The sequence below is a fragment of the Neopelma chrysocephalum genome, unplaced genomic scaffold (assembly GCF_003984885.1).
Source record: "Neopelma chrysocephalum unplaced genomic scaffold, ASM398488v2 Primary Assembly neopelma1_131, whole genome shotgun sequence".
NCBI lineage: Eukaryota > Metazoa > Chordata > Aves > Passeriformes > Pipridae > Neopelma > Neopelma chrysocephalum.
The window spans coordinates 1,996,514-2,010,517 of NW_020897793.1; the positions used below are offsets into that span (position 1 = coordinate 1,996,514).

The window sequence follows — 14,004 nt, forward strand, 5'->3', positions numbered from 1 at the left end:
CTTTGATTCCTTCATGGTTAACACAACACACCTGCATCCCTACTGATAGGGGTTGTTTTGTTCTTTGACACGAGCTTGTCAGATTCTCTCACTTCACCATTTTGACCGCAGCTGATAGTACTGTCTAACTTTTCCTAAAACATTTGCACACCTGGGGTTTCTTCCAGAATTGCCCTTCTGCATACTTGGAGCATCTTAGTTTTTCAAGTATATTTGTGAATCTGAGTCAGGTTGACAGCGCATGACTAAATTTTACACAGAATCCTCAGCTACGATATCCTGTGAACTTTGGCTCAGAATGGCTAGTTTTGTTGTTTCTGCAAAATTTTTTAAATTTCTTTTTTTTGCTGTCCACTCCTAGAATTTTTTATTTCTCTTACCTCTAAGATAGTGATGTTTAGGAGTCTCTGTTTAGTTTCCTCTAATAATATTTTCTGCACTGTTTATGTTCAACTTCTTTTTTGATTCTTCCATCCCTAAAATTTGCCTTCAGCACTTTATTATTCTTATTATTTAATTTTCTTTCTGACTTGTAGCCAGCCTGTGCTGGAGATCTCTGGCAACCTGCCTCCACCATCCTTACCCATGAGACCTGTGCAAGGTGACTTGCATCACCCACTGAGCCCCAAGTGGCCAGCAGCTTTCTTGGCTGTGTGACGAGATCTGTTTCCAGTCCCAGCAGCTGCAATGAAGAGATACACCTCACACTGACAGCTAGAAATGTTCCTCCACCACACAGGGCCCATGTAACACCCTGACTTACTTTCTATGAAAATGTGAGATACTGGAAAATCTATAGGCATATTTTTCCCACTGTGAGAAGATACTTATATATGTATCATATGTTTGTCCCAGCCCTAAACATTTTAATGTTATGTTCCTGCCTTCATTAACTGTTTAATTATGCATTTAGCAGCCAGATTCCTCCCAGGAGGAGGAGACTAATACCTACTAAGCAGCCATGTTGTTTTCTTTTTACTCCTACTTAAGCAAGCAAATCCAGTAAATCCAATTCTGCTTAGCCATAACTGAATCTTCCCGCTGGACACTGATTTGACTGGGGCTTTCTTAATACTCACAGGCCATGTGATTTGTCTTAAAAGCAGATGGCCTTTAATTAAAAACTAAAGTAAATTTGTTGTTCTGGAAAACGTTTGCCTAAAACCTTATTTTTTCCAGAAGTGGATTTTTTTCTGTGTATGTGTATTCTGGAAAGGAACTGGAGTTCAGTCTGGAAGCTGAATGGCAAGTAGGATTTGCTCCTTGCCTCTGCCCACTATTTTTAAGGTACTTGAACAGTCTTCACAGAAACACAGAAAAGAGAGCATTTCTTAAGAGGTGAATGAAACTCACTGTAACAGCAACTACGTTTGAGCCCCCTGGAGAGTTCTCGGGGATCCTGGCAATGTAGTAGTCAGAGGAGAACTTAGGGACGTTGTCGTTGGTGTCCAGCAAGCGAATCACTATGTCAGCCGTGGAGCTGAATTTCTCCGGCGTGTTCACCTCTATTGCAAGAAGCTAAGGAGAGAAAACCAGGAAGTCACTACAAAGCAGCTATTGTTTTTTTCTTTAAGGAGCTTCCTCTGCCACCCATGGCTCACTAGTGTCTTTTAGCCTGGTTAGACCAGACAGCTCAAACCCAGGGAGATGATGAGCTAGGTCAGCATGGCCCAGGCATATTAGATGTGACTGGTCATAACTAACCAACACAGCTGGAAAAGCCATAACAGAAGCAAACACCCATCCCTGGGCAGTTCCTAAAAATTAGGGAGACATAAGCACTGAATTATTTTGAATAATCACATAAATTTCATAATGATCCCTTGCAGAAGAAGCATAAATTCTTCCTCAGGAAAGAAGTCGGGACAATAAACCTCACCAAACGGGGTAAAGAGATGAGAGAACCAGTGCTCTGGGATGTTGGAAGCAGCATTACCCCTACCCCGAATGCTGGATGGTCAAGCATCAGGCATGTACAGCAGAATCCCATTTCCCAAGGTTTGTGAGAACTCCTACTTATCAGACTTCTTGGGACCCTCACTCATACTGATTAGGACTGTATCAGATACCCACGGGGGCTTTTGAATTGCTTCTCTATCTCTGAGGAGAACAGAGAACTCTGGCATCCCACATTCTCCTAAGTCTGCTCATCTGACTGGACAGGCAACCACGTATAGCTAAACGAGGGATGGGGAGAAGCCGGCAGCATGGATGTTCTGGCTGGCTGTCAGCAGAGCTTAATGCTAGTGACAGGCCTAACTGATCCTCAGCTGAGGGTAGCTGGCACTGTTTGATTAGCAAGTTGGGTTCTCACATTGCCCCTTAATGCATGGCTAATTGATGCAGGGAGGAGCAGCTACCAGAGAGAAGGAAGAGGATAACCCGGGCATCTGGTGTGTGGTAGTTCTCAGTAGGTCGAGCTCTCACATCCCCACTTGGGAAGAGACCCAAGCAAGTGTTTGGTGAGTCACTTCCAAAGCCACAGATAAGCACTTTTCCATAGGACTCCAGGTACTTAGCACAGAATGTTTTGTCTCCTGTTAGTTTAACACAAAAACATGCCTATTTGCTCCTTACTGAGCAAAATCTACTAGATGTGGGGAATGCCAGTAAGACACCTGAGCTGGTAGAGCATCAAGCTCAGGTGGTGTGTGGCTGAGCAAGGAAGAGCAGCTTCAGCAACAGAGAGACACCAGGACGTTCACAGCCTCTGCCCCAGGTGTCTGTCCCTGTTGGGTGTGTGCATCACACAGAGTCAGCACTAGGACATCAGTCCTGGGCTCTGTAGGGGCTGCATCCAAATGACTAACACCATGAACCATGGTCTAATGTTTGGTTTCTATGACTGGGCAGAGACATAGTTAACACAAAGCATGTGGGCTCTAGGACCCTACTGGGGACAGCACACCAGTAACAGACTGGTGAGCAGGACACTAACTGAGACATGAGAGGCTCAGCTGAAAAATCTGGCTGCACAGGTTTTAATCACTTGCTGGGCCCTCAGACTCTCTCTCACCACGTCACAGCTCCATGTGATGCTCAACAGCAGTGGCACTGCTGATTGGCCTGTGGGTACACACTGCTCTGCCAGACTCCTATACCTCTGTATCACCTCGAGGTGATAGGGAGGGTGGGGAGCAGTTTAAGTAGACAGGGAAAAGGCTGTCACAGTATCATCTCCTAGGGCTGTTCCTGCTGTGTGAACATTTATAGTGGTTGGAAATAAAGTGTGAAAGCGTACTTGAAGAAATTAATCTCGAAGGATTGCTTGTGATTACTGCAGGACACATCTGCTCTAAAAGGCGAACCTGGTCACTGAATCTCTGTGCTAACTTTTGTGTTTGGGAGTCTCAGGTGGTGCCACAGCAAAAGAAATCTTTGAAGGGACAGTTATACACACATCAGCAAAAATCACCTCATGAGCAATCTCAGCTCCTAAAGCAGCACAGAGATAAAATCTTAGTGCTTATCGTGCATGTGGAGCTATATCTAAATTGTAATATCTGCAGTGAAATAATCTTTGCTGCTGGGATCAGTCCATCTTAGAATACCTTATGAGAGCTTAGTATTTTTACTTTGTTTTCTACACTAATTTTAATTTCCTCTCCTTTTAGCAGCCACAGTCCAGCTATGTCAACATGCTGAAAACATCTTCCTTCAGGGAGGAATTTTTGTCAGCTTGCTTGCAGTATATTATGCAGATCTGTGTTGTTTGTTTCATGCAGAGAGAAAAAAAAATAGCATAGAACTATTACTCTGCAGGACTACATATCAACTTTTAACTCAATATCCAGAAGAGCAAACTGACATGCAATCTTAAAAGTGGCAGGTAAATTTTTAAATGGTTTGATTTGGCAATTGGAGATAATGGCAGCCTCATCTGGTCCCTCTCTGCAGGAGATGTGAATGTCTGCAGAATGTCCAGGCTCCTGCCAGGGCACAATGTACTCTAAGCTGAAGGAGGTGGAGGCAGGAGGTCTGGCCCACAAAGCACATCAGCTCATGACAAGATGGGACAGCAATATCTGGCCCCCGTGACAGAGGAATTTGAGATCTAAGAGGTCAGGCTGGAGGCATATGAATTACCATAGCTGCCATACCTTGGGAAACCCACTTGAGCTCTTAGCTGAAAATGAAGGAAGTCCTGACTACCAATTACATGTAAGAGCCATCCCTAAATGGAAGATAGATTTCTCTAGTAGTCTTTGCTTCAGGAAGTTTTTCAGTGCATCTCCCAGTCAAATTAGCTTTAATTCCACTCTAGCATTTTACTCTTCAAAAACAAACCAGAGGAGAGGGATCATTGCTTACAGGAAAAAAAACCCTGAAAATAACTTCTCAAAGCTGCTGTAAGATACACATTAAATAGAAATATTAAAATATTTCATCCAAAATTCTAACCAGAATTACTATATTAGCAGCTGAAACTGGGTAGGAAATGATTTGAACTTTTCAGGAAAATGAAGACAGCAATGAGGTCTTTATAAAGTATTTGCTACCATATATTGCTACCATATCATCCTACTGCACCTTCTCCATTTGGAATCTAGACAAAGGCTGCACTTTTGAAGCAATGTCTTATGGTCTCCAGTAGAAATAATTTCTGAAAATCTTTCTCCAGTGGAAATAATTTCATTTAAAAAAAAAAGGTTAACAACTGCTTAAGCTACAAGAATATATATATACTTTTTCCTGGTAATTAATTCTTTTGGTATTCATGGAAATCACATTAACTACTTTGATTTCTATTAGCATTCACGAGGAGGCCATGTGTAACTCCTTTGCTGGTCTTTTGGTAGTTTAACCTGAATAAATGTGCACTTATTATAATTAGTTTTGGTAGCATTTTATGGCCCTTTCAGAATCTTTCACTTTAATACAGTAATGACGCCTCATATTTTTGTAGCATCTATAACCTATGAAGCTCAAAATGGCTAAGGAACATTACAAGAGGAGACATGAAATGTACTGCAGTGAAACTTGCTAAGGACACAAAGCAAATCATATAGGAGGGGGGAAAACAAAATTCAGGAATTTTGGCTTCTGGACCTTGCAAAAAATTCCACTTTCTGTACATTACAAAACTAGCATATGTTAATACTCAACGTGATAATTTTGGCATTTTTTTTTTAAACTGATTGTCTACACAATTCTTTGCGGTTAGAACTGAACGATCTACACTGATATTCAGAGGCAGCTGACACAAAACCAGACTACTTAGTTATCTTGCTGATGAGCCAGAGAATCCATCAGGGAAGGTGATAATGGAAGGTTCCAGTTTTTGGATGAAAGCTGGTTCTTGCATGGCTGGTTTAGAGCATGGGTGAGCCTCAGGTCAGCCTGCAAAAGGCCATAACATAGATAGATTCTGACAAAGGCAGTGAGCAATTTTGGGAAATTATCTTCCAGTCAGCTGGGGTCTTCAGCCTGCCAACATTCAAAAGTATGATCATGCATCAAATTACTTAGCACTAAGCAGGTAAAGTTCTGGCTCCAGAGAAATCAGGATTTTATCCTGTGAATTTATTATTGTGAGAGCAGAAATAACACCCTCAGGGTTCAGTCTAGAGTGACTCAGAGCCACCAACATGTACAGTTTCCAGAGAGAGATAAAAATCAACACTGTGCACTGACCAGACTAAATCAGTCCACAGATGCATCCATTAAACCTTGGGAAGGTGATGAACCAGAGGCAGAAATGAGTTTCCCTTACATGTAATATCATGTCATTGACAATGCATCAGACAGCTCCAGATGGATTAACAAGCTAAATAACCTCAGATACAGAAGCCATCATACCCATAATGTATACACTGACAAAGAGGACCTGAAAAGCACAAGTACCTTGAAGGTTAACACCTTGAAACTTTCAAAGTCAATAGCAGCAGAATTTTCCACTATTATTGTAACCTGAGCCTCATTCAGGACAGTTTGGGGAACCACTCGGAAGATGCCACCAGGTCCAACAAGACGGAGGTTGAATTTAGCATTGGCTCCCTGTGAACAAAAGCAGATACAGCATGGTTTTCAGTGAATGATGCATTTCTTACAGCCTAGATTGCTCTGATTCTTCAAACTGTACAAAATAAGAATGGGTCTTACTGCTTAGCGCCCTCTGCTCTCCATCCCTTGGGAAGAGACTGCTAAGAAGCTTAGTTGTATAATCCCTCCAGCCCTGGTCACAAGACAGCTTTTCTTAAAATAGATTGACAAGCTTGGTTATTCTTTCAGTCATAATGGAAAAACCCTGCAGCAGGATTGGCTGACAGAGGGATCTTGTGGCAAGCAGCCTTGGGCTTCGTGCCACACGCTGTGAGCTACTGCAGGTGACAGAGATGACACCATATGCACATCAGCAGGCAAGTCCTGCCTCTTCTGGTTCCTGTTAAGGAAAGACAACTGAAGGACTTGAGCAAGGACAATGGAACCCTAAAAAGCCCAGTCTTATAGAATGGTTTGGGCTGAAAGGGACCTTATAGTTCACCATGTTCCAACCCCCCTGCCACAAATAGGGACACCTTCCACTAGACCAGGTTGCTCAGAGCCCCATCCATCAGGCCTTGAACACTTCCAGTGTTTGGTCTGTGTCCTAAGAACTCACAGCCTGGGAGTTTTTAGGGATTATCAAGATGCAGAGTCACAAAGACATGCAATTTCCAAACAGAGGTGATGCTCCACATTTTGCACTGACTGGATTAAGCTAGCCCAGAGTTTCAGGCACTAAACCTTCTGGAAGTTGATGCACCTGGGGGTTGGAAAGGACCTCCACTTGTGCAGAATAAAATCTTACACACACACTTGACAGCTCCAGGTGAAGTGAGAAGCCAAATCCCATTACAGAGATAAACTTTCTAGCCAGAAAGAATATGGGAAGCAGCAGTATCTGAAAAGTTACCACCACTTGTGTGCAAGTTGGGGAGAGTAAGCCAGAGCGAGATGGCCAGACTGATTCTCTTAAACCAAACTGGAGCATGAAAGAGAGAAGATGAAATGGAGATTCTCATATTTCTGCCTTACAGAGCAGAGGGGAAAATGAGTTGAGCCCACCACACCGAACTCTGAGTTCACCAGTTTCTCAAACAATGTCATGTTTACACTGTGACAGATAGATTCACTGCCTGGCTGGTGTCATGTTCTCCCCCTAGCATGAATCTTGAGATGAAAAATTTCTAATAATAACTTGCAAACAGGACAACTCTACTTTCAGCTGTATCCCTGGAGGGCTTGTTATGAGCAGCTCTGGATGCAGCCCTAGTTCATGTCAAGAGAAAAAGCATTCAGCAGCAGTCCCTTAAGGGAAACAAAATGACCTTGGATCCAAACTCAGTGGTCTGCATTGTTTGGTCCCACAAACCCAGTCCCCAGCCACAGAGATGACAACAGGCTCTCTTTTGCTGGACGGTAAAGCCAAACACACAACGCCGGAGCTCCTGAACTATGGAAATAGCACTGATGGCAAGAGTGGACAGTCTGACCACACAAAGTCCTCTGCACTTGGGACTGTACATGATTAGAAGAAGGGTGGCATGGGATGGGAAGAGGACTGCCTCCCTCCATTAGCTGAGTGATTTCTGCCAGTGATGTCCACTGAACCCAGATCTGCTCAGAGCAAGACAATGTCTCCAAGCAGACAGCCATGGGACACAGGAAGGACTGAAGGAACAGCAGCACTGAGCCCTAAGCTCTGTCTGTCGAAGAGGTCTGGGGGAGAAATTGCTGCCTGATTTTCTTGCATGTAAAGATGGCATTTCCATCTGGCCTACACCAGACTTTGCCCACAGCTTCCTCCTCCTCACCTGTACCATCCACTCCCCCAAAAGGAAGAGTCACTAATGGCTGTGACAGAAACAGACATGTTTAGTTTTTTTCCTCTCTACATACTGGTCTTATGTGGAAGGAAAAACATTGCATTCTCTGCCTTAAAAGAAAAGCAACCCATCCCCTCTAGAGTGATGCCTTACACTGCACTAGGAAGCTTCTTGAGGAAATCTATACAGTGTATTTATCAATGTTTTCTGCTTATTTTACAGCTTAACTTGCAGCCTGAATATTTTGTCAGCCTAGATATATATTTTGTCTCTAAATAGAAGCGATGGGTTTTGTTTCTTTCCTTCTGCAGCAGCATCCCCTGTGACAATAGCAGGATAGACGTAGCACTGCTTTGAAAGCAGTCATTTATCTGCTTGCTGCAGAGCAGCAGAAGGGAGGGGGAAGAAGCCAGTGGGTTTGATAAAGTACAATACCATCAAACCAGCACAATACTGAGCACAGTTACAGAAGAGAGCCCTTTCCAATAGTAATATAGTTCTCAGAAGCATTAAGCTTTTTTTCTTGTCACTACCTAACCTCAGGCTAACTCAGATGGATGCCATTCATACAGTATTTAGGGATCCCTATAGCAACCATCACCATAGTATCTACCGGCATCACAAGTCAGTTAGGCAGCAGGCTGAGATGGATGGAGTCTTCTTTCCTTTTCCTTTACCTGGATAGAGTTAGTTTGGCTCTGGTATAATTTTTAAGACTACCTAAAAATATCAGTCCAGTGGGAATGATTTATCAAAGCATGCACTGCAGACCCTGACTGTAACATAAGGGCCAGAAGGACAACATATTGTAATAAAAACAATGTAAGGGTACAGACTATAGTTTCCTGCAGGGGCTGGAGGTGATATAAACAGCACTTGCACTTGAAGTTACTAAAGGGATTTGAACCTCTAAGTAAATCGCCAAAGGGAGGACGTTGTTGGACATTACACTGGCAACAATTGAATGTAACCAATACTTAGGGGAAGTTCATAAGGACTGTTCAACTCCAGTTGCCACAAGAACTGGGCTGCAGGTTTAGGACCACCCTTGTCATCGACAGTATATGGCAGACTCACTATACTTCTTGGTCCAGGCTCTCTGTGGCATTGGACCCTACAACTACTGTGTCTGTCCTAAGCTTTTGGGGAATGCAGGTGAAATAGCTGAATTCCTAAAATGACATTTCCCCATTTGACAGTTCTTTCTAGTCTTTGAGAAAATAAGACAGGAAAGTGAAAGTCCACATAGTTTCCATTTACCTGATCTGAATCATTGACTGTGATCTTCAATCCCCTTAGGATTTCACCCTCTGGGGGATGCTCATACATGGTCAGTTCAAATCTGTTCTGAGGACCATTTTCTCCATAGAATGTGGGTGGGTGGTTGTTGAGGTCGACCACACGTATAGTCACCATGGCAAAAGTGTGCTCGGAGGTGTCACCTTCCTGACTGACTTCTGATGCCTGCAGCAGGCACGAGAAAGAAAGGAATTATGAGGGTATTTTCTCTTTCCTCAGATTCATGTTCAGGCATTTTCCCACATGTACAAATCACCTTAACACACTAGCTCGTACAAAGATTCACAGATTTATTTTTCTCTGAAATCTCAGTCCATTTCACAGTGAGGTTTATGATGATTAGAAGATTATGGTAATAAACCAGTCCCGATAAAGCCCCAGTGAAAAAAAATCTCCTCCTAGTTTAGTGAGCTTAGTAACTCACCCTAGGTGAAAACAATTCTCTTAAAACAAATAATCCAATAGAGGCAAGATAATTGCTTGCCTGAAGTGTTGACAGAATAGAAGAGGAAGACAATGTTTAAATGTACTATAGTACCACAGGTAGTTCATTGTCATGTTGCTGCAAGGACTGCAGCCTTGAATACTTTGAGAAAAACTGTACTTGGGCTATTTAGGTAAATATTTGAAAAAAGAAAAAATACATACTTTTTTTAGCCTTACAGTTCTAGATGAGCTTAATTTAAACTGGATATAGTTTAGACAGGCAGGCAAACCTAGATGTTTTTCTGAACCAAAATATCAAATCTATCTGGGTCTCAACAACTCCAACATGCAGCCTGATTCACTGGATTGAACCTAAGACATTTCTTCTGCCAGGGCAGAAACTCTGGCTGATGTTTTTAAAGCAACAGCTATCTCTAACATGCCTTTTTACTGGGTAATACAACACCCTTTGTGTTCCCCAAGTAGATTTTGTAGCCTGCACGAGCTCTGGGTCACCACATAGATAATTAGGAGATCAGAAAAGCTTGCAAGGGCTTAACTCATCCTGCCTCTGAGAAGCACTAGCAGACTGCAGTGAAGCAATGTGAATAGAGGAAGAAATGGTGCCCCAGTTTAACTGAGACCACGAGAACTCTGTGATTTCCCAGCTACAACATGCTGCTTGAGCCCAGTAGCAAGCAAGTGCCCTTGGGGATGCTACAGTGGTTCTGGCAACGTGCAAAGCCTCAAAGCTGCCTTTAGATGATATTGTCCTTACCATGACAATAATATGCATTTGCTGAAGAAAACTGATTACAATTTAAATCTACACACTACTCTACTCTCTACACTCTAGTCTTCACAATTTAACTCTACATTTTTAAATACTTTGTCTTTAGAAATTGCTTAAAATAATGCAGCCTGTCACAGGGATACCAGCTCATCAAGGTGTTAGCTCACTGAGGTGTCAACATGTCCATGGCTGATCAGTGCCTCAGGAATGGATGCTGATATGATATTGCATGACTGTCCCAATCCTATTAATAATCACAGATTTGACAGTTACCTATCTTATCATAGAGAGGTTACAAGACATTAATTCCCAGTTTAGCAATAAAATCTGGAAACACAGAGAACAGGTATCCACAGATGGTAAAGGATGTTGATTTTCTAGACTCAGAGATGACAAGATGACTTCATTTGAAAGAAGTAATTTAAGATACTAAATAGGCCAAGGAACAAAAGCAATTTGTTCTGTTTTATACTACCTGGCATTCTGTTTAAATACAGGAGGTAGTTTCTAAAACAGGAAAAGTCTTAAAAGTGGTCACAGAACATACCTGAACTTTTAGTTCATACACTTCTTTCTTGAGCTGATTTGGGCTTTTTATCACAGAAATGGCTCCAGTTGTGTTGCTGATTTCAAATGAACCTTCACTTCCTGCAATAAAACCATGATGCTCTAGTTACATGCCACATTCTCTTTCTCTGAAACAAGCATGAGCAATCAACTGTACACTTCATTAAGCATATCTTTGCCACTTTTGAAAAATGAAGCATTTCTGTGACTGGTCACAGTGAGATGAAAACACAGATAAGGGTCAAAAAGAGTTTCCTCCCCTAGGAATGGCTTACTGGAGTTCTGCCCCTATGGGTAGCTGTCATCACTTTCCTTTCCCCACCCTGGTAAGATTCCCTTCAAGCCTCAGCAACCAGGCATGCAAATTTTTTATTTATTTCTATTATGCTGTCTTTTTTTATATGCTGGTTTAGACAAAAATAGACATTTGTCATTGTAATTAGCAAATGCACAATTAAGTCTCTGAGAAACAGGAACATTTCTCTCACTGATATCAGCTAAGGTGAGAAGTCTGACAATCTGTCTCAAAGAAACACAGTTACTCTTTCTGCAGACAGCATCTCTGGAGAAGCGCCTTCTGGTCTTAAAGATTTAGTTGTTAAAAAAAACTCTCAGCGTGTTGCAAGGCTGTCCTGAACCAAAAGGGGTTTTTGGAGTATCTGGGTAAACCCCAAGGTTTCTGCGTTGAGGCAGAGTCTGACAGGCAGGATAGGGCTGCAGGCTGACTTTGCTACCACCACCCAATTTCCATCGATCTGAAGAGCAGGTCACAGGCTGCAGTCCCTAGAGACCTCGTAAATTTGTGCTGAAGCAAATGCCAGCTTGAAGAGAGGCAGCAGCGTCTCATAATGATATCAGGACCCCTCCTGCCATCACAGCCAAAAGCAGGCTGGTGCCCAGGAAGGGGACTGGCTGGCAGCTCAGGGGGCCCTGCCCTGCTCTGCCGAGGGGCTGTGGCCATCCCTGCATGCCACCTCACGTACAGTACTGACCACAACCAAGTGTTGTGGCAGAGTCTACCATCGAAAGGAAAAGGGAGAAAATCCCTTTAAATGAAGGAGATCAAGACTTCAGAAATAAAGGATGATGACCTGAAGGCTCAGGCATTTTTTGTTTTTCTCAGTCTCAATTCCAATGCTGATTTTTAAATCATCCAATAGTATCCTGTTTTTGCTAATACCTGCAATAACTGTAACTTCATTAAAGCACACTAGACACAACATTGAACAGATATCGACTCCTACAGTGCCCAATTATTAAGATACATTGGACTGGAAAACATATTCTGACTGAGAAGAAGCTTAAGCCAATAGTGGTTTCAAGCCACCATACTTCATGCTATTGTCTAGGTATCTCAGGGAAATTGGTAACTTGGAGTATGTAGCACTATATGTGTTCCCTTGTACAGCATATTCAGAGGAAAGGAGCATTTTCCATTATTATCCCACACTCCCTGGATATGAAATGCTTATTAAGAACAAATAATTTCCTATTTGCTGTTAGTATTTTCTTGCCCTTTGAAAACCCAGTCTGCAGATATTGGAATAATAGCTTGTAACAAATAATGCCAGTGTCTGAGGTGCAGGGCTAGAAACCTGTTGAGTTCTTTTGTTCTCCTTCAACTTTCTGTGCACTAAAGACATATTCCCTTTCCCTCTTTTCCATTTTGCACAAACAAAATCCTTCATTAATGTGCATAAGGAAAACTAGCTCCCCATTAAGTTGTATTTTCTGCTACTTATCTGTCATCCCCTTCCATCTTCATTTTCCACTCTTTCTTGAATACTTGCTTTTTTTTTATCCCAGAGAACCCTTTTTGTCCTTTTCTATTTTCTTTGGAAATCTAATATCTCTTCACATTAATCTTATTTTCCTTTGATTTTTTTCCCATTTTTTACGCCTTCATTTATTCTCCTTAATTAATTTCCCCCTTGTTTATCATATTTTCCTCCATCTTGTTTGTTTTTACTGCTCATTCTACACCTTTCTTTTCACCTTTTCTCATTTCTTTCTCAGTGTTTCTACCTTCCTTTCACCTATCTATTCCCTTGCATTAAAGAGAAACCTCAGCATGGATCCCATCTCACACCAACACAAAAACTTGGTCACAACCCTCTCTGTTCACTCTAGACCTGGCTGTTTAGGTCACCTAACACAATGAAGCACTTACTCCATAGCTCTGCAACTACACCTCAAATTTCTCTTACGAAGTTCTGGGATCCCTCACACTTGGGAACTGGGATGCCTGGTAGCTAATGGAAGTCTTGTTTTGGAGGAAGAGGGAACAAACAAAACTAAAGTTGTAGCCTGGAGTTTAGTTGAGCTAAGTTGTTGACTTCACCAGCTAATGAATCATCAATTCAGCTAAGTTTCACATGTATGCTATTAAAAGACATGTGACAGACACTTTCAGAATAGCTGATGGAAAGCATTAATCTTCTGATAACACTGCTTTCTTCCACTGCAGTGTACGCCACTGTCACTTCACCAGTAAATATAATTTCTTCCGAGAAATCAGAGGCTTCACTGTTTAGCCACTTTAATCATAGTATTAATAAAAATGTGCCTCTAAATTCCATGTCTGGGTCTCCCAGTAAGATCTCTCTCTTCCCAGATTAAATGACAGAGATGCTCAGTAGCAATGAATGCATCTCCCTTTATGCTTTCTGAAATGACAAGCAGGCTACTGATGCCTAACAAATCAGCAACATTAACAGCTCCAAGCACAGTTCTATGAAGCAGATACTAAAAGTCACTGAATTGTATCTTAGCTATTCTCTGGCAGACAGGGCCGTGGAGTTGTTTGAGGTACCTGACATTATTTCATGAGACTTTGTCTCAGTTTTATTAAGCTCTAGCATATCCTATTCTAATTTAATGTCAGATCTAGTTTTGAGTGCCCTTCAAATTTCATACATGACAAGTCTACTCACCATTCACGATGCAGTAATGAATACTGTTCGGCTTTCCTCTGTCTCCATCAAGAGCAACAACAGTAAGGACCTCAGAGCCCTGGGGAGAAATGGGAGATCAGAGTCTGTGTGCCGAGAATAGAGCAGTGAAATTGCAATTGCATATTAATAAACGGAACTTCTGTAAGTCTTTCTGCAG

At 42.1% G+C, this 14,004-nt stretch overlaps 1 protein-coding gene across 1 annotated transcript in view; it reads right to left on the reverse strand.

The window, feature by feature from the left end:
* Positions 1-14,004, reverse strand: part of CDHR1 (cadherin related family member 1) — a 43,731-nt gene that overhangs the window by 11,470 nt on the left and 18,257 nt on the right. The window contains exons 9-13 of the mRNA XM_027698628.1: positions 13,827-13,905; positions 10,874-10,974; positions 9,069-9,272; positions 5,845-5,997; positions 1,354-1,518 (exon numbers count right to left, since the gene is read on the reverse strand). Coding sequence (XP_027554429.1) covers positions 1,354-1,518; positions 5,845-5,997; positions 9,069-9,272; positions 10,874-10,974; positions 13,827-13,905 — 702 coding nt within the window. The remainder of the gene's footprint in view (positions 1-1,353; positions 1,519-5,844; positions 5,998-9,068; positions 9,273-10,873; positions 10,975-13,826; positions 13,906-14,004) is intronic.